At 40.8% G+C, this 19,463-nt stretch overlaps 1 protein-coding gene across 6 annotated transcripts in view; it reads right to left on the bottom strand.

The window, feature by feature from the left end:
- GRAMD2B (GRAM domain containing 2B) overlaps positions 1-19,463 on the bottom strand; it is a 100,206-nt gene that overhangs the window by 2,189 nt on the left and 78,554 nt on the right. For 3 of the 6 annotated variants that reach the window (XM_032476621.1, XM_014564941.2, XM_014564944.2), the window contains exons 4-13: positions 17,635-17,701; positions 16,218-16,321; positions 12,770-12,865; positions 10,378-10,449; positions 10,198-10,278; positions 7,703-7,814; positions 6,939-7,061; positions 6,251-6,341; positions 5,249-5,353; positions 2,292-2,385 (exon numbers count right to left, since the gene is read on the bottom strand). In XM_032476621.1, the coding sequence (XP_032332512.1) occupies positions 2,292-2,385; positions 5,249-5,353; positions 6,251-6,341; positions 6,939-7,061; positions 7,703-7,814; positions 10,198-10,278; positions 10,378-10,449; positions 12,770-12,865; positions 16,218-16,321; positions 17,635-17,701 (945 nt within the window). The remainder of the gene's footprint in view (positions 1-2,291; positions 2,386-5,248; positions 5,354-6,250; positions 6,342-6,938; positions 7,062-7,702; positions 7,815-10,197; positions 10,279-10,377; positions 10,450-12,769; positions 12,866-16,217; positions 16,322-17,634; positions 17,702-19,463) is intronic. The other 3 variants (XM_032476622.1, XM_014564942.2, XM_006191450.3) reach the window with 1 other exon arrangement.

Here is a 19,463-nt window from a genome sequence, read left to right as displayed (position 1 = left end):
GCCAGAGAATTTATGTAACAAGACCAGTCACACAGTTCATAAGCGGCAGAGTAGGGAAAAGAACAGACATCCGACTCCAGAGTTTATACTCTTTCCTCTGCACTGTTCCACCAGTAATGCCATTTCCAGTGCTAAGAAAGTATTTACTTCTTTACCTGTAGAATGCACTGCCTTTATCACCCACATTCCTACTTCATGTCTTCCCTACCCATACCTCAGGACCAAAGATAAATGAAAAAGCAGAAAAGGAAAGGTAGAAAAAAAAATAAAATAAAAGACATCCAAAATATTTAAAACACCTACAAAGACAACAACCCCAAAAATAAAACAAAGGAGATAAATGGGCAATTTATAGAAGAAAATCCATATGGCCAACAAATACATCAAAACATGCTCAAGTGCAGTAATAATCAGGAAAGTGCAAACAAAAACCATACTGAAATCTGATTTCACACTATCAGACTGGCAGGAGGGGCCGGAACGGAGAATTTGAGGAGACACTGGTAGCTAGATTGTACAGGACTTGTCAACTAATTGGTCTATCAGTGACAAGTGAAAAAGCCTGGAGTTAAAAATTATTCTTAAATTTCCCACGAGGACTGAAAGGGCAGTGATGCCATGGACAGAAATCGAGATATTACATGCAGGGCAGGTCATGGGGCTGAGATGTGAGCAGTCCCTGCCGGAGCAGGAGTGGCTGGTATTGAGTAGGCAGAGCCGAGACTTGGCTCCAGCTTCCCACAGCTGCTGTCCGCCCACCGTGCTGGGCTCCTGCGGCACCGCCAGACCGCCTGAGGCGGGTGGGCGTGAGCAGACCCAGCAACAAGAACACTGTGGCCTGTTTTTATGCCAAGATCCCTGTGAGCAATGTGTGCAGCTAAGGACTTTTTACAGCTTCAACAGGTGCATTTTGACCCTAAATCCACTCTTCTGCTTCGGGACCAAGGTTTCTGTTGGTCCTGCCCGCCTCCTAGCTGAGCAGCTGGGCTCTGTCTGAAGCCCTGCACAAGATGGAGCCAGCTGCCTGCCTGCAGTGGACAAGCTTTCCTGTTTTCGAGTCCCTCATTGTGGAATGTGGTGTCCCCACCAGGCCCAGCAGGAGAGTGGGAAGAAGTGCAAAAGAGAGCAGCAGGGTTCCGGGTGCTTCCGGTCCAAAGAACACCACCGCATGCCAGAGTGAGCGAAAGAGAAAACTACCACCACCCTGTTCTCTAGGTCAGCATGGAAGCCAAACATTTCATCAAAGAATTTTTTTTTTTTAATCCTCAATTCTTAGCAACTAACATTTTCCAAAGGGAAACAATTTTGGTTGCCACCCCGTACCTTCTCTAGGTTGATTCTGGATTTCAAAGAGAAAAAATTTCCAAGGTTACCCACAGATACAGTGATTCAGTGGGAATGATCTGTCATGCTTTGGTTTAGAACAGAAGTTTGCCAACTCCTTTGCTCTACATACTTAACTGGTTACATGCTACATACCATTCAGTATCGAAGGACAAGTATAACTTGACTCATTTGTATTTCATGTTCTCAAGTGAGCTTAACTGCACTATTAAGGAAAGCCACCAGATACTGGGCTTTGGTGCCAACGATGTGAACAATTCACTGTAAACCTTTCCTTCAGGGTTAAGGGTCAAGACAAAGCCTCAGATGGAAAGGGACAGACATGCTTAAAGGAGAAGTAAGCGATGTTAACTTGGTTTAGCTTTGGAATATTTCTGGCATGCCTACATACTCCTGTTCACCCCACTGTTCAGTGGCCTTATTCTCAGAGCCGGAGGTTGGGTTCTGAGGAGCAGTAAAGCAGAGGGCTTCTAAGCACAACGTTGGAGTCAGAGCTGGTTCAAATTTCCAGGTCTGCCAGCTTTTGAGGTGTGTCTCCTTGAGCAAGTTAACTTGAAACTTTGGTTCTTTTGTCAGATGGAAATAATGACACGTATGGTATAGAGACTGCATGCAATATTCTGTGTGTGGCACCAGTCAGCCTGGGTGGAGCTGGGGCTGTCCTCTCTGGTCGGGACACTCCCTGCTGTGTCCCTCCCCTGAGCCTTGGGTCAGCTGTCACTTCCTGCTGGGCCCTGTGGTGCAGAGCATTATTTCTAACCGATGCGGAAAACCACAAGATCAACCAACACGGAAAATAATCTTGAAAGCTATTTGTGGAAAATTCCCTGGCTGGGTTTGGTCATTTACCCTACCTGCTTGCACACCAGTGAGTGTGTAACCCCTGACCTACGGCCATGGACAGGTACTACTGCGACTGTCCCCAGCACGGGAAAGAAAGCCGTCACCTTTTCTAATCTCATTATGTTAGCTGTGAGCTCTTGGCAGAGGACCTCCACATTCAGCTGTACTTGTGACCCCAGGCCGGATGGTGCTGTCTGTCTGTAAGAACAAAGAGAAGAACTATTGTGGGCAGGGAAGGCAAAGAAAGAAGTGGGATGAACACAATTTAAATTGATTCGAACAGAAACCTATGTTAAAATAGAAGACAGTAAGCATTTAACGTCTTAACATCCGAAAGGCCCTGCAGTAATCCACAAGTCCAGATGAGATGTTTAGGGGACTAATTCTTCAAAGCTCAGCTGGAAATCCGTCAAGCTATTTTTGTTTAAGTGGCAGTGTTGTGCGATCAGACAATTATTCTCAAGCACGCGGTTTCTTAGATCCTATTTATTAACTCCTGGTATCCTCTCTCTGCCCACAACAGCACACGTTTGCAAGGATTTTGATCTTCTCAGTCATATACACAGTGCTTATGGGGGAAGCAACCATTTACACTAGAACTTTCATAACATTTAAGAATGTCTTTATCTAATCAAATGTCTATTGACCTGTGAGACATTTGTAGTTCCTTCTTTGAGACCTGCTGTACAAACAGAATCGCCCTTGTAATATAACTGATGTACTCACTATTTGCCATTTGACTCTTACTCTGGGGTGCACTGAAGTCCTATGCCTGCTAAAACTAGGAAATTTAGAGATGTGTGTACTTTTTCCTGGAGAGTTGGTCTAAAACCCTGTATTAGAGTTTCTTTTTTTAGGGGGGAGGGTAGTTAGGTTTATTTATTTACGTACTTATTTTATTTTATTTATTTTTAGAGGAGATACTGGAGATTGAACCCAGGACCTTGTGTGTGCTTAAAAAATAAGCACATGCTCTACCACTGAGCTAGACCCTGCTCCCCTTTATTAGATTTTCATTTTATGGTTAAGAACCATGGTCTGTATCTCCTCTGTATTTCTCAGTTGTAATTTAATTTTAGCTGTCAAATTTTTAGATGGCAATGACTGGTCTAATTTATTTTACATATGATCTGTTTTTAAGATATAGGCACTTGGCAACTTACTGATGATTATCTTAACTGTGAAGACAGTGGTCAGATGTGTTTCATTGTGTAGTACCAAGACAGTTTTTTCCTTTATCCTTGATCTATAGCATCAAAACCTTAGATTCCAAGAAGGAGAGTGATTCTAAATCTTCTGGTGTCTAGATGAGGGATCTGAGACCCAGAGTACTAATTTATCTACATGAAATTCTGACGGACTCTGACGGTCTGTAGGCTGTGAACGTACTAACAAAGCTAGTACCCTGTATGTATTCAGACAGATGTCTCTGCCTCTGCAGTAACAAAACCACCAGATTACAAGTGTGGCTTCAGCTACCTGGGCAACATGAGTGGATGACCCTGGATGAAGTAAGATACTGAGGAAGCTCGAGTCCTGTTAAATTACTTTATTAACAGACCTTATCATCAATATGCCCTGACCTCCTGTCATATGTGACATTTGTGATCTTTTTCTTTTCAATGCTGTTTTTCTTGTACCCCCTCCTGGGCTGATTATTTAAAGAGCAGAAGAAATATTCCATTTGCCTTCCATTAGTGGAATTTCCTCCTCCTCATCACCAAGTTAATTAATTAACAGGACATGAGGTACGTTTTCCTAATAAAATCCACCCCTTAAATGATAGTGAACTAAAAGTCTGCAATAATGTAGTCACCTTCTAGATCTAAGTCTATTAACATTATGAATAAGATGGCAGAAAGTAAGGGCAGGGTATGGATTTATTCCAAACCATTCTTTAGAGTTGGGTATTACTGCCTCAGATACATATTTGTGGTTCAAAAATAACCTGTGCACCAGCATACTCATAAGTCACAAAAGAAGACTTTACGATAACTGTTAAAAGAATGTAAAAAGGCCCTAGAATGGTATAGTATAATAGTTATCAAAGCATAGACCCCAGGACAGCACCAGAAACCGGGGACTGGCCCTGCTGTCTGTTTTAAAAAGCCATTCAGATGTTTGCCATGCACACTGAAAAGATCCTGACCCAGTTCTAGGCCGTTCCTCACAAGCAGGGAACCACTGGTAGACTAGAAAGCCCATGGTCTTCGTAGTCATAGAGATCTGCATTTGAATCCTAATTCCATCACAAACGAATTCTTTCTCTGAGTCTGTTTCCTCATCTGTAAAATGGGAATAATTGCTATCTTATAACATTATGATGAAGATATAATGAGAAAAAATTGTTTGTATTGGTGTATGAACGTGTCTTTTCTAATACAGTCTCTAAGTCATGGTATATACTCTGTAAAGAATTATATCTAATTTTGAAACTTGGGCTAAAAGTATGCTTTTAACATGAAATTATTTTACCTTTTAGGGAATGTGTCAAAATCCTAATGTAGATAGGTTTAAAAGAACGACCTTTGTCAATAGATTTAATTAGGTTAGGCATGTTAAAAATACTGTGGTAGAAAATCTTCACAGACACATTTACCTAATTACTAGTCACAAGGATATTTACGGTGATCAAGAGTTTTGTAAATAAATGAGTTTATATAAAGAGCTATATAGGATGAAATGTGCTGAGTTGCATGAATTGTTTTTTTTCTATAACTGTCTTGACTCACTGCCATTTTATGAAGATAAACTTGAATACTTTAATAAATGGGCCAAGGTCACAACCAAGTCTTAGGATAAAAGAACAAGATACTGTCAAATTAGGCTTGTTTCTTGCCTTATCACTGGCAACACTATAGCAACTCAAGAACATGGAGAGTCAGGTCACTCATTTTTTTTTTGGACCCTCCTGCCTCTTAACTTCCCATATACACAGTTAACAAAATGTCTCATGCAGAATGTATCCTCAATGTTTGCTAAGAAGGATGCTAAGCTTAGGTTGAATTTTATACTAACGTGAAGAGCACGCAGATGACAGCACAGGAGAGAACTGTCTTACTCAGTCTGATGAGTGTCCACGATGGAGGTCAGTGAGCCCAGCCGCTCCTCCAGAGTATTAATTCTGTATCTCATGTAGAAGGTCGAGATGATTAGCGCACAGACACTGGAAAGGGATAAAAGAGAAATTCTCCATAGGTTAATGGCCAGGACCTGATGGTCATAAAACAATAAATTCAGAGGCAACATTATACATTTGAGGCAAGATATTTTTCCAAAATAACTTGGCTAAAGAGACTTTAAAAAGGTTTTTTTTTTTTTTCAACAAACAGAAGCTTGTCACAAAAGTTTAGAACTAGAGGGATATTACTGAAAATTCTCTAATTCCTCAGTTTACAAATAATGGCCATTCAGCAGCATCACTTGAGGCCAGGCAGGGTAGAGGACTGAGCTGGTGCCCCTCCTCCCACCAGGTACTGTGGGAGGCCCTGGCCAGTGCGGGTCCAGTCTTGTGACTCCCCAGATCCCTGCTTTATCTGGAAACCAAACTGGTGCATCCTCCTTGGTTGTGAGGAACAGCCTAGAACTGGGTCAGACTATTTTCAGAAGAACAATTGGTTATAGACTGGAAGCTGAGGAGGAAGTTAAAGTCTATGCCTAAGCTTTCAATAAAAGTGGGTGACATTTTAAAGTTGTTTTGGTCTCTACCCAGAGGACATAGGAGAGACGGAAAACAACAGGAACAAAGATGCTTCATAATTCAGGACCCGATTTCCCACCTGAGAGTATCCACCCAGAACTTAGTCCTCTGCTGGGTCTGGCATAGTTTGCTTTTCCTTCCTCCCTTCTCACTATTTATTTAAATAAGAAGGGGACAAATATGAAAATGTGACCCAAGTTTTAGAAAAAAGATGTTGAAACAGGAGACAAAAGTTGCCCCCCAGAAGATTTGGGTCACATTAGAGACAACTGAGATTCACAGTGACTCTTGGTAATGTGAGATTATTCTGTAAGTGAAATGAATCATGTTCTTAAGGCACTCATAGTAAATTCATTTACTTACACAACTGCATAGAATATAAGAATATGGTGGAGAGTTGGACATTTCTGAGACTTAACTCTGTGTACGATTCCAATGGTTTCTGGCTGACCTGCTGGGTGGAAAACAAAAAGTTTTAAACTGTTTTAAAATGTTAACACATTTCTTCATGCAGCAGCACTCCTATAGGGAAGAAGCACTGGAGAGACAGAATTAATTCCAGGTAATAGAAATCAGAGAAAATACTAACTGAAGCATGCCGGTTCTCATTTTAACTGGTTACAATTCCTTCCCACGTGTTTCATTCAATAGATATTTGTTGGGAGCTTTCTGTGTCAGGCATTGTGATGGAGGGCTGGTGAACAATACAGACACCATCCTTGATTTCCTACTGGTACAGCTGGTAACCAGTTATTAGACTAATCAGTAAATAATAATTAAATAATTTGAATTTTACTAGTAAGTTTTGAATCACAGTCTCAAAGTATTCAGAACAATGAAGGATCCTCCATGAAGGCTCTTCACCTTTGTATCCCTCATAGTAAAGCAGAGAACTGGGTACTGTTTGCTGAGTGAATAACTGAATTAATATGCCAAGACCTACAGCAGGAAGGGAGGGAATAGGAAAGGCAGTCATAAAGTGAAACCTGGGGACCCTTTCAAAGTTACAAGCAGATGCTCCTGCCACCCCCTAAAACAATCTATTCCTTACCATGCGCAGGGAGGCTCTTGGCTTTTCCTTCAGGTACTCTGTTCACGAGGGCATCTGCCCGAGTTGGTTTTGCTTCTCCCTTGGAGACATTCAGAACTGTCTGGGATTCTGTCACATGGAAATCTATCAAAACAGGGCTGGGTAAGTTTTCTCCCCAGTGTATTTAAACACATAGCATCAACCACAAAGCAAATCAGTCCCTCAATGTGCACAATGGCCAAGAATATAAACGGATGCCCTCACCAGCTGGTTGAGTGTTTTGGGGTTGAAATCCAATTCTCAAGCAAATAAGGAATGAAAAGATATAAGGGCAATCTGTCCTTACCCACTGACTCATGGGGACGATTCAGCTATAGCACCTTATAATAGTACTAAAGAAGAGGTCAGAAAATAGTACGTTTCTCTCTTTCAACCACTGCAATAGTATGTCTATCCAAGAGATGTTTCTTAAATGTGTATAAAGGGAAGTGAGTTTTTTCTTTTTTTAACCACAGAGGCAATCCCTTTTCCTTGAACTTTCAAACTAGCCTTTCTTGAGAGTCCCTTCTTAGTTGCTAACTCGGAAGATGTTTTGTTTTGGGTTGGTTTTTTGTTTTTGTTTTTCAGGGGTGAGATAAGGACGTTTTGTGGAGAATTAATTTTTTTAATGGAAGTACTGGGGATTCAACCCAGAACCTTGTGCATGTTAAGCATATGCTCTACCACTGAGCTATACCCTCCCCCCAAGAATTAAATTTCAGTAAAGATACACAAATCTCCCAGACCTCGCGAGTTCTCAGATTCAGGGGTCTGAGATCCAGAACTGCTGTATCCTTCCATGTCTTGCCTTCTTTGCCGAACCACTCCGTCCAGATCTGAGAATTCATCGTTGAAATCCTGAGCGGAAATAATGAAATGGTGAAAGGCCCATTTTCCCTTATTCAACAGGCAGGCCTTTGTAACTCCTGGCCCTGTCTCTTAGGTCTGACTTGTAACATACGGGCAAGAAAGAAGGATTACCCCACACTACTGGGTTTTCCCAGCACATCACAGAGTGTCTGGTTACTGCAACAGATTTTTCTGGGCAATGAGAATTCTGTCAAGAAACAGTGGCCAACTTGTTTGAAACAACAAGTGTGTAGAAAAAACTTGGAACACTGATGATTGAAAAGCTTCCAGAGTAAAGCTGGAGAAGTCTCCTGAGCACTTTGTAAGGAGAAAACGTGACTGAAATAGACATATGCAAGAGAAAAAAGGAGCTAGAAAGCTCTAAATGCATGTTCTAAATGCAGAGAAAGGTATTCTCAAATAAGAGCTTAAAAAACGGTATTGGAAACAGAAAAGGGAAAATTAGATACTGGAAGGAAAGTTGTAGCTTTCTTCTTCCCACAACCAGATCAAAATGGGGTCAGTGACATTGCTTCTAAGTGGCAAAAGGGTGACAGAGGAATGGGGGGTGGGGAAAAAAGCAGGGGTGTTCTACTTTGTCACCCAGTGTTGCCCCAAATTACTTAAGAACTGGGAAACACAAGAGGCAACATTAAAGTGTCCCAGTGAAGGTACAGTTAGGCTGAGCTTGTCACTGTTTAGTTAGCAGCCAAGTGAAGAAGAGTGGACTCATCTTGTAAGTAAGTTACCAGCCTTTCACCTTCAACTAGCTGTCACTTGACCATTTCAACAGTCTTTTCAATTTCGTGCAAGAACTTATAGGGAGAGGCAAGTCAAAAAATGCAGGTCTCTTCAATTAAATAATTATTCCTTGAATGCCTGTTACATAGCAGGCAGGAGGCAAAGCTGCACACACGTGACTGCACCTGCTCTTCGCAGGCACGTCAAAAGGCTGGCATTTTACTGGATGAAGAAACTAAGTCAGAGCAGTTAGAGAGCTTGCCCGACGGCATGGCTCAGCTGGGTGGGACCCAGTTTGAAACCAGGTTTGTGGGATTCCAAATCATACGTGTCTCATTCTATTTTGTATCGCTTCCCACTATTTTTTTTAAGATAGGTTTTTTTTTTTTTTAAATGAGATGAAACTCGCCATTTTAAGTATACAATTTAGTGGTTTTTAGAATCATCACATGGTTGTACAACCATCACCACTGTCTTCAGAATATTTCCACTCCACCGCCCCTCACCAAAATGAAACGCTTTACCCATTAGCAGTCACTCTCAATTTCTCCCTCCTCCTGTCCCTTGGCAACCACTAATTCATTTTCTGACCCCATGAATTTGTTCAGGACATTTCATATAAATGGAGTCATACAATATGTGCCCTTTTATGTCTGGCTTCTTTCATTTAGCAGAACATTTCCAAGGTTCATCCATGTTGTATTATTATCTGTCAGTAGTTCCTCCTTTTTATGGTCAAATAATGTTTCATTGTATGGATACATTACATTTTAGTTAGCCATTTATCAGTTGATGGATATGAGGGTTATTTCCACTTTTTGGTTATAATGAATAAAGCAGCTATGAACATTCTTGTATAAGTTTTGTGTGAACATGTTTTCACCTTTCAATCCCTGTACTACCACTCTCAAAAAAGATTTGTAGACGTTGAAACTGTGGGCTCATACTGCTTTACCAAAGGTATTAAAACACTGAACAGTAGTCAGTTTGGGAACAACCATTTGAAAAATATGGCTAGGACTCTCTTGGGCCTACATTATACCATCATGGGTATAAATCTTGCACAAATAGGAAGAGCTACTTTCCATTAGAGATTTACTCTGTGCTCAACAAAGTCTAAAGGAATCAAAGAATCTCTACCTTTGACGGGCATTATAGCTTTCTTCTTTTACAGTTATCTCTGGGTATCCCTCATCTTCTCTACTAAGCTGTAAAGTCTTTGAAGGCAAATAACTAGTTTTGTTTCCTCCTGGTGTCCTAGGGGTACACCAGCATGGTGCCTTGACCATCAAAGACATTTGACGACTTGTGGAATGAAAGATGCCCTACCCCAGAAAGACTGGTGAATCCCTCTAAAACAACACTGACAAAAAGACCAAGATTTTGTGAATACCTCCATGGACCAGTAACTCGCCAAGACAGCCTGCTATCATGTTTCTTTCCTTTTGCAGGATGACTCTTCTATTACTTGAAAAAGTTTATGGCCTCTTTGATCCCCTTTTCTTTAGGACAGAAATGTCCTGTTTCTTCAACTTTGCCTGATATCGTGGTCCTAAGTTCCTCCCGCACCCCGGTCGAGGCGTAAGAAGAAGTATAATTGTGAGACATTCTCACTTTCTCTTGCATTTAGATAGTTGTGTAGGCAACTCACCAGAGGCAGAGATGAAGGGCGGTCTGCCCGGAAACTGTTTTCAAGAGGAGATGGATTGGGACTGTTGCCAATACTTGTGTTCTGAAATTAGTGAAACAAAATGAAAAAAACCAGATCAACTATGAAACCGTAAGAATCACAGAAGAGACAGCAACTGAGGCTCAGGGATGTTGTACTCACTTCTAAGTGTCCACAGACAGATTTTAGTAGTTTGTAAGTTGAATCTCTGGAGAGTAAGGAGACAAATATGTACTGAAAAACAAAATAACAATTATTAACAGATACTGCCTGATGAGAAGTGAGAGTCCAGAGTTCAAAAATTTATCTGTATATGTATTTTTCATTTTCAAACAACATAGACTACATTCTTTTTAAAAATTTTATCTTTTACTGAAGTGTAGTTGATTTAGAATGTTTCAGGTGTACAGCAAAGCGACTCAGTTATACATATACATACATATATATATTTTTTCAGATTCTTTTCCATTATAGCTTATTATAAGAAATTGAATATAGCTCCCTGTGATATACCGTAGATCCTTGTTGTTTATGTATTTTATGTATAGTAATGTGTATCTGTTCATCCCAAACTCCTAATTTATCCCTCCCTCCCTTTTCCCCTTTGGTAACTATAGTTTGTTTTCTATGTCCGTGAGTCTATTTTTGGTTTGTAAATAAAATTTGTATCTTTTTTTTTTGATTCCACATGTAAGTGATATATAATATTTGTCTTTGTCTGTCTGATTTTACTTAATATGATAATCCCTAGGTCTATCTGACATAGACTATATTCTATACAGAGTCTATATTCTTATTCTGCTCACCCACACCCACACCTTTTTATTCCATTCCCGGAATAAAACAAATATATCCCATAATAGCAACAAAACCCTAAAATACAATTTAAATAATACAGAAATGTAGGACAGAATGAAGCCCCAATACCCTGACACTGGTTCCCTAAACAAGCATTGATAGAAAAAGACCTGGACATGAAAAAAAAAAGGCTAGTGGTATCTGCCAGGTCCTCTTTAAAGTCTCTCTCCCTCCCTTCCTACGCCCACCCCTTTTTAAAGGTATTTAACGATTCCCGAGGTCAGCTTTGTCTGCTCTGACCTAGATTTCCATTGACAGTTTCCCAGCAGCTCTAATAGGCTCATTCTTTTTCAAGCCACTTCCAGATTCCTTCTTGTACAAATATGGAGACTTTCTAGTGGATGCTTCTAAGTAAGTTATGGGAAAAAAGTAAAATCAGAGCTAGATAAGTCATTTGGAGACAAATAACGTAAGGAAAAATGACTTTACCATAAACCATATGCTGAGAAAATATAAAATCTCATTCTTTTCCATCTATTTGAGCCACGGGATCTTTTCACACCCCTTTTCCAAAGTTTGTAATTACCCTCTCGCTCACCCATGACAGAACTTGATACACTTTCCAAGCAAATACTGTATTCCAAAGTAGTTAACATTATGGATTCTGGCATTAGGCAGACTGACTTGCAGCTTTTGGCTCTGATACTTACCAAGTGGGTGACACTGGGCAAATGGCTTACTTAATCCCGCTTAGTTTCAGGTTTCTTAACAATTCCTATCCCCTTACAGCGTGGTAGTGTGGAAAGAATGTGTAAATGTAAGAAGAGCATTTTGTGCATGCCTGGTGAGAAGGACCTGATGCCCGTTAGCCATTAATATTTAAAAAACTAAAAAATCTCAGAATAGATATTAACATGTTTCTTAGCTCATCAGAATAGCCTCTTTTAGCTTTCTTTCTCTCTCCTTCTTCAGTTGTTCAGTGTGATTAGCCATGAAATGTAGCTTTTATGCTTTCATAGAAATAGGAGGTAAAATATTTAAAAAATAATTTCAAGTCAAAAATGAGTAAGCAAACTATTTCACACCCTCTCTCTTGCCAAGCTGAAACAAACAGCACTCTCCAGGCAAATACTGCACATGTCTGGGGTAGCCCAACAGTCAACGACAACTCTCGAATTGCTGTATCGAAGAGTAGTTAAGGCAACCTGGAAGCAAAGAGGGGCTGGGAACTGGTCCTGAAGCTGCACGTGAATAGCAAGCACAAGTTTGATGCCTTTGGGTTGGCTGTGGAGAGGCTCCAACGAAGGTGGTGGGGCAGGATGGCCATGACACTTCAGGGACTCCTCAGTGTCACCCTGCCTCACCCTGAGAACAAGGTGGTGGTGGTGGTGTTTTAAATAATATGAAAGCAATGAAATATATCCTGTTAGCCTGACCTGACCTAATAGATGTTAGGGAAAGGGAAGTTGGGAAAGAATTTTATTTTTTTGACCCTAGTCAAGCAAGTATAATGAATTCAGCAGGAAATTCAAAATTGGCAACAATTATATTAGAATAAATCACCTTGTCGGGGAAGCAACACACACATCTCTAAGGGCTGTGATCTCATTAATTAGTTTTCATAGCATATCTCCTGATTCACCGTAGGAGATGATGGTATTTATGATTCAGAGTTTCAGTCCTTGGCAAGGGGCCCCTAAGGTAGTGAAACCCTGAGCAGGACAAAGGAAGGTGCCCTTGCCTGTTGTGTACTCACCCTGTCTGTGACCGTCGCTATAATCAGAGCATTTGGCACCAGAAGGGCAGTTTTGGTTTTCTTTATAAGGGTTACTGAGAAAGCCGGAATAGAGATCTGAAACAGAATCACTGAGTTAACACCGGTTTGGGCTTCACAGAGCAGTACTCCAAATCTTCACATAAAGGGAAAATAAAAAAAGATCAATCAAAACCAGGGGCAAGCTCTCCAGCCTCCATGAAGAAAAACGAATCTTAAAGAGTGGCACAGGTGTATCACTTGAGCTCCTCAACGTGGTGTTTACAAAGCTGGAGGATAAATCTGGATCATCAAGTCTACTGAAGGGCTTGGTGGGCAACCTTTATCTGTAGACATGGGAAGACAATGCAAAATGTACACTCATTTTAAAGGTAAGCCCAAGGCTCTAAAGAAGTTAAGTGCCTGTGGTCATCCACTTTGAGCTAATCTCCACATACGTGACTCCCCTCTGACCTTAGGGGAAAACGGTACAATGCCCTGGTGTAGTAGAACTGTTATTGGACAGGAAGTTGAGGACATGAATTCTCAGTTCTTTTACTTTCTACATGACCTACTCAAACTTAAGAGCTATCTTTCCTTGGCCTCAGTTTCCCAACTTGTAAAACAGAGATAGTCTTACCTACGTCCCATAATTGGCTGTGGATTAAATGAGATAATATATGGAAAATGCCTAACACTCAATAAAAATGTCATTCACTTCCTCATTTGTCTCATAAAAAGAGGATCAGTGAAATGAAAGAAATAAAGATTAACAATGACAGTTATAGTAGCTACCACTGTCAATACCTGTTTACCAGATGACCATGTCCTTTAATTATGACATTCCTATAAAGTAGATATTCTACGAGATAAAGGAGTTTCTTTGGCGAGGTATAGGATTTGTTCAAGGTCATAAATATAATAAGTTACAAAGACAGAATGTGAACTAATCTGATCCAAAATATGGGTTCTTTTTAATACAGTGTGCTCCATGCCACAAAGAATGGACCACACTGTATCAGATACGACAAAGAATAGCAGATGTTCCTGATACTGTAATGCTATGTCCCTTCAACCATGTTTAGTCTCAAAACTGGATCTCATCACTTTGTCACACACCCCTCTCCTGGTGGCAGGAAAAGGACCTGAATCCCTCCGCAGGTGCACTCACTGACTTGAATGTATGTTTTGTAAAAAAGGGTTCACATACTCTGAAAGAGCTCAGCAAGGTCAGTGGGGACGAGGTGGGCCTTGTATTTGTACTGCCAGCTGGAAGGATGAAAACTGAGCTTTTAATTTTGAAAATCTTTAATTTTGAATATTTGCATTCCTATTTAGGTTTATGAGATAGAGTTATTTTACTGCTCCTCAAAGTACCAGATGGAAGACTATGGGAGAATGTGGGGCTAGTTTAAATTCTATGTTAAAGAGAAAAAAACTCTTTTGCCAAAGAACTCTACCCACAAAACTTGTGAAGTGTGGGAGACAGTTCAGAAGTTATAAATTGGGATCACTTTGGAAAGCTCTACCAAGATAGATGATAGTATAAAAATGAGTCTCATTTTATTTCTGAGCAGCAACACAAACAAACACAGTGACAAGGGGCTATAAATTTGGATTTTTGCATAATCTAAGGCATGGAACAAACACCCTTATGAAGTTCTCGATCAACTGCTTCATGAGTATAAAAATGACAACTAGATAACATTTGAGAAATAAAGCATGAATCACTTCTCAGTTTGAGCCTGGATGGAATGGGATGTGTGCATTTAATTTTACTTGCATCTAAAAATACACACGGGCTGACTGAAAGGTCCTGATTGAATTAAGGTTTCACCTTATTAATACTTTTCCTGGGTAGGGGGCTTAGAAAATTCCCTTTCCTAGAGCAAATTGTTGGGTTGCTTTTAGTTCATATTGGATCACACTGGACTAAGTCCTGTTGGCAGTGAGGAAATTTGGCCACTGAGCTGAAGCCCAAGTCTCCCTGACACCATCCTCAGTGGGGAAGGAATGTGCAAGTCACCATCGTGGTTCACATTGTCCCACTCACTTTTGTCTCTTAGATTAGATGCAGCACATGCAAGAGCAATTCCAGCGCGTCCATGCCTTTAAAAAACCAGCTCGCTCCTTTAAGCTTTTTGTGGTATGTTCTCTCTAAGGTAGAGGTAGGATTTTGAAACCACTGCTGCAATCATACTAGTTTGAAACTGCACTCACTGGCTTTGTGAATTCCTCATCCCTTAACAAAGACTAATTCTTTGTTCACTAATGTTTTCGACCCCTGCTGCTTTGGTTGGAGGTGTTGGCTCTCTGCATTCCTAAGAATTAATCTTAATCCCACTGGACTGGAGATGAGTACTACTCAGTCCCCTTCCCCACTCCCTGAACAAGTGCTTATAATCCAGAAATCTAGAAATACGGTGCAACACTACTCAATACTGCTTCGCATTATACTGATTCAAATAATACTGTGAATCAAAATGATGTTTACCTGCACATAACCCTACACAATAAAAATCACATGTTTGATGTTAGTCTGCTGATTCAACACCAACCAAAGTAAGGAACTGCCATCATATTTGTTAAGTGGTCTTAATGCATAAGGCTGCCAGTGGCTTTACGGAGAATATTTAAATAAAACATCTCCCATTCAAAACAAAAAGAGTTTTTAAATCAGCTACTTCATGAGTAGAAAAGCTGCTTATTCAGAAGCATGAATCAAAATGATTAAAAACTCAGAGGTCCCACAAACCCTGGGTGTTTCTCTGACTCCTTATTCTGGTTGCCTGAATGAACTGTGTGATATCACAGCTCAAAGGGAAGGAATGTCAGTGGGATGGAAGCAGCTTTTTCTTTCTGGTGCCAAAGTCCGAGGTCCTTATTTTAGAAGGTGGTGCCCTGGGAAAGCTGCCGATTCCTTCAGACTATTCTCCTTAATGCAGGTGTCACAGGCCTTTGCGCCTCCAGATCTGTGTTTAGTGAGGATGAGAAGATGTCAATCAACGACCACAGGGGATTGTGGGTATGTGACTCTTCCAGACTCGACCTAAAATGCCTCAATTCCTGCTCATTTTGTGCTGGTGTTTCTTTAAAAAATTGTTTTGGGTTTAATGTATGTCTTTGAAACAAAGTAGGGCACACCCTCCATATGAAGAACTTTGAGAGTTTGCTGGTGACAGCTGGTAAAAAGGATTTAAGGTAGGGTTATGGGAGAGATGCCTGTATGTAAGGAAATGCATGAGAGAGTAGTGTTGAGGGAAAAAGGGAAGTTAGTGTCATCTGGAGGCATTTACAGCCTGTAGTATTTGGAACTACAGTAAAGGAAATTTGCTATAAAAGTATAATAATGACACAAATATTTAGAAACATTGCTGTATTTAAAACAAGTCAGATACACAATATATTAAAAAATGTGGTTAGCTTTCTTTTAAAAAATAATTATACCAACCTTAGTGTCTTTCCCAAAGACCTTGGAATGAAAACAAATCCAGTTTTCAGATACAAAGAGCTTCCCTTGGTATAATATTTCTTTCTGTAGAGCACAAGTAAAACCTGGGAAAACAAATACACGTATAGCATCATTTAGAATTCCCATTTCAAATGAAAATTGTGTATATATGTTGGTGACCCAGGGATGGGCAGAGACAATACACGCACATCCGCAAAAGATCTCTCACCTCTTGTTCAGTCCTCTAGTGGAACACAGCTACAGGGACGAGAGTTTGTTTTTAATTCAAAGTCTCACAAGCTTCAGTGTAAACATCAAAATGGAAAGGTAAGCCTGTCATTGTAAATGAGAGTTCAAGAATGATGTTTCAAAAGTCTCCTCTGTTTGGGAAGGTGTGTCACCCCTGTGCTAATCTGAGCAATGATGCCCCTCCTTCCCTGGGATGGCCACTAATGACTCCTTTTGAAATAGGCGGTCTCACTGTGGGATGAGCACGTGACCCACACTCTCCTGTTTGGAGATGGTGGTGGGAATCCAGCGTGTCGCCTGAACATTTGTAGACCGAGGGAGGCTGGGATGGAACCATGGGCCCTGATGCACCTCAGCGGAGCGGAGCAGGTGCTTATCTGGCCCACTGGCCAGACGTTTAGATGTGATCACTGAGCCCTGCAAAGCTCAAGGTTGACACATCTGTCCATCTAGGTCTATGTGGCCTTCTGGTGGCCTCTCTTGCTCTTATTTTGTTATCCTAAAACTCAGTACAATCCAATCACAACCCATTTCAGCAGTGAACATGGGAGGTGATCAATGATTCCATATCATGTAGAGAGATTCAGTTTCCCATTCTACTCCCTTACCTTTCAAGGTGTTTGGTGAAAGTTGAATGAATGAAGTTGGCATTACTGTTACACCATGACTTTCAGAAACCTATTCCCCTTCGTGATTAGGTCCCCAGGCTCTTCTCTCCCCAAATCAATGAGCATCTTTTCAAATAGGTAGCTTAAAAAGTCAAAAAGGGGGAGGGTATAGCTCAGTAGTAAAGTGCGTGCTTAGCATACATGGGGTCCTGGGTTCAACCCCCAGTACCTCTACTAAAAAAAAAATTAAATTAAAAATTAATTAAAAAATATATAAAGAAACCTAATTACACCCCCCCAAAAAAAACCCAAAACAAATTTGAGGGGGAGGGTGTAGCTCAATGGTAGAGTGTGTGCTTAGCATGTGCAAGGTCCTGGGTTCAATCCCCGGTACCTCCGTTTAAATAAATAAATAAATAAATAAATAAATAAATAAATAAATAAATAAATAAATAAACAAACCTAATTAACTCCCCCCTAAAAATAAATAAAACAAACAAATCACCCTATATTAACTCACACAGAAAATTTTTTTAAAAAGTCAAAATGTGAGCACTTACTCTGCCTCAGGGGTTCCTCGGTGGGGACGTCCAGAAACAACTTGTGGAAGTGCATGTTTGCCTTGTCCTACAAGAGGGACAGAACACAGGTACCACTGCTCTCGCTTGTGGAAATATCACAAACTGTAACTTCAGTTTAAATTATGTAACAAATTGCCCCTCCCTGAATAAAGTATCTTTAAGAATTCCTTCTCTCTGATCTGATCTCCTCCAACACAACCCTTCAGTGAACAACAGTGGAAGGCGAGGCACAAAGGTGTCATTTTCCAGCAAGATTAGTGACTTGCTGGTTGGACAGTCATCTATAACCATGATGCAGCTGGTGGTCAGCCTTCTGCCGAAGTGTCTGGACAAGGACGTCCCTAACAAGGAGTGAGATGGAATTATAAGAAATCTCACCAGGTAGTGGATCCCAGGACACTAAAGATACAAGAGAGTACTCTTAGAAGAGGGTAGTGATTAAAAGCTCTGTTCTCAGATAACCCCGAGTTTAAGTCTTGGCCACATCTCTTCTGTGGTATGTGATTGCGGCCTAGTTACTTAACCTCTCTGGGCCACAGGGTAAAACAGTACCTGCCTCAGAGGGATGCCGTAAGGCTTGAACAGGGTAAGACATCTAAAGGACCTACTCCCTGGTTTTGTCATTTTCCCTAGTACTGCTGTGAAGGCATTTCCTTGGCCAGTGTTGGGGGAGATGACAAGCAGGATTTCACACACAAGACTTAACTCCCTAGGGTGGTACAAGGCCCAACAGTCTGACATGCTGCACATCACTTCATTTTCGAGGCATCTGTTTCCACAGCTGTGACAACTGTGGATAGACAGCAATTATACAGCTTGTAAAATGCTTTCACAGACACCACCCCCACCCCCACAATGACCTGGGAACTGATGTCCCCATTGCATAGGTCAGGACACTGTGTCTCAGGGATACTGACTAACTTAACTGGCACCACATGGCTACCAGGAGGGAGAGCTGGGTCCTCCGTCCACAGGACCACTCTTCTTCAAAAGCATCCTATTGGGCAGAGTCTTATGAGCACAACAGAGAGAAAGCACAAGTAGGCCCTCGATGATTATTATCCAAACTAGAAGTGGTCTCAAGGGCATAAATGTCCCTAGGATTGCTGTAGACAAGAGTTGCAGACAGGCCATGCAGATGATGGTTGGTCCCTGCAAGCCAGCTATTTCACAGATGAACGCCTCATATAAAGTAGGGGAGCTCATGCAGCTCTCCAGAAGTACCTCTTTTTAAAGTAATTTTTTTGTTTGTTTTTTTGGGGGGAGGTAATTAGGTTTATTTACTTATTATTATTATTATTATTAATTTGATGTAGATACTGGGGATTGAACCCATGACCTTGTGCATGCTAGGCATGTGCTCTACCACTGAGCTATACGCTCCCCACAGGAGTACATCTTGCATCCAGAAAGTTTCCTTGATTAAAGCTAGGTCTCCTGTGAGGGCTTTACTGAGACTTTTTTTTTAATGGCTACAGTGAGCACTGGTTGCATGCTTAATTTAAAAATATCCTGGGCCAAGGAGTCTTCAAAAATGTGAATTTAGTAAAAATAACATTTTTAAGCAGGTAGGAACTGATCTAAATTAAAGGTGACATGACAAATACATGCAATGCATAGCTCTTTTTTTTTTCTTACTGAAGTATAGCTGATTTACAGTGTTGTCAGTGCAGGGCTCATGGTGGGCTTTTAGAGACGGGGGGACGTCCCTCCTGAGACAGTTGTGGAAATTCAAAAATGGATTTTATATTAATAACATTTTTGTATACTTGCTTTTTAGTTAAATTTCTTGGGTGTGCCAACAGTTT

Source organism: Camelus ferus, chromosome 3 (assembly GCF_009834535.1).
Source record: "Camelus ferus isolate YT-003-E chromosome 3, BCGSAC_Cfer_1.0, whole genome shotgun sequence".
NCBI lineage: Eukaryota > Metazoa > Chordata > Mammalia > Artiodactyla > Camelidae > Camelus > Camelus ferus.
The sequence above is the reverse complement of the archived record's forward strand: the minus strand, read 5'-3'. Positions and strand labels throughout refer to the sequence as shown.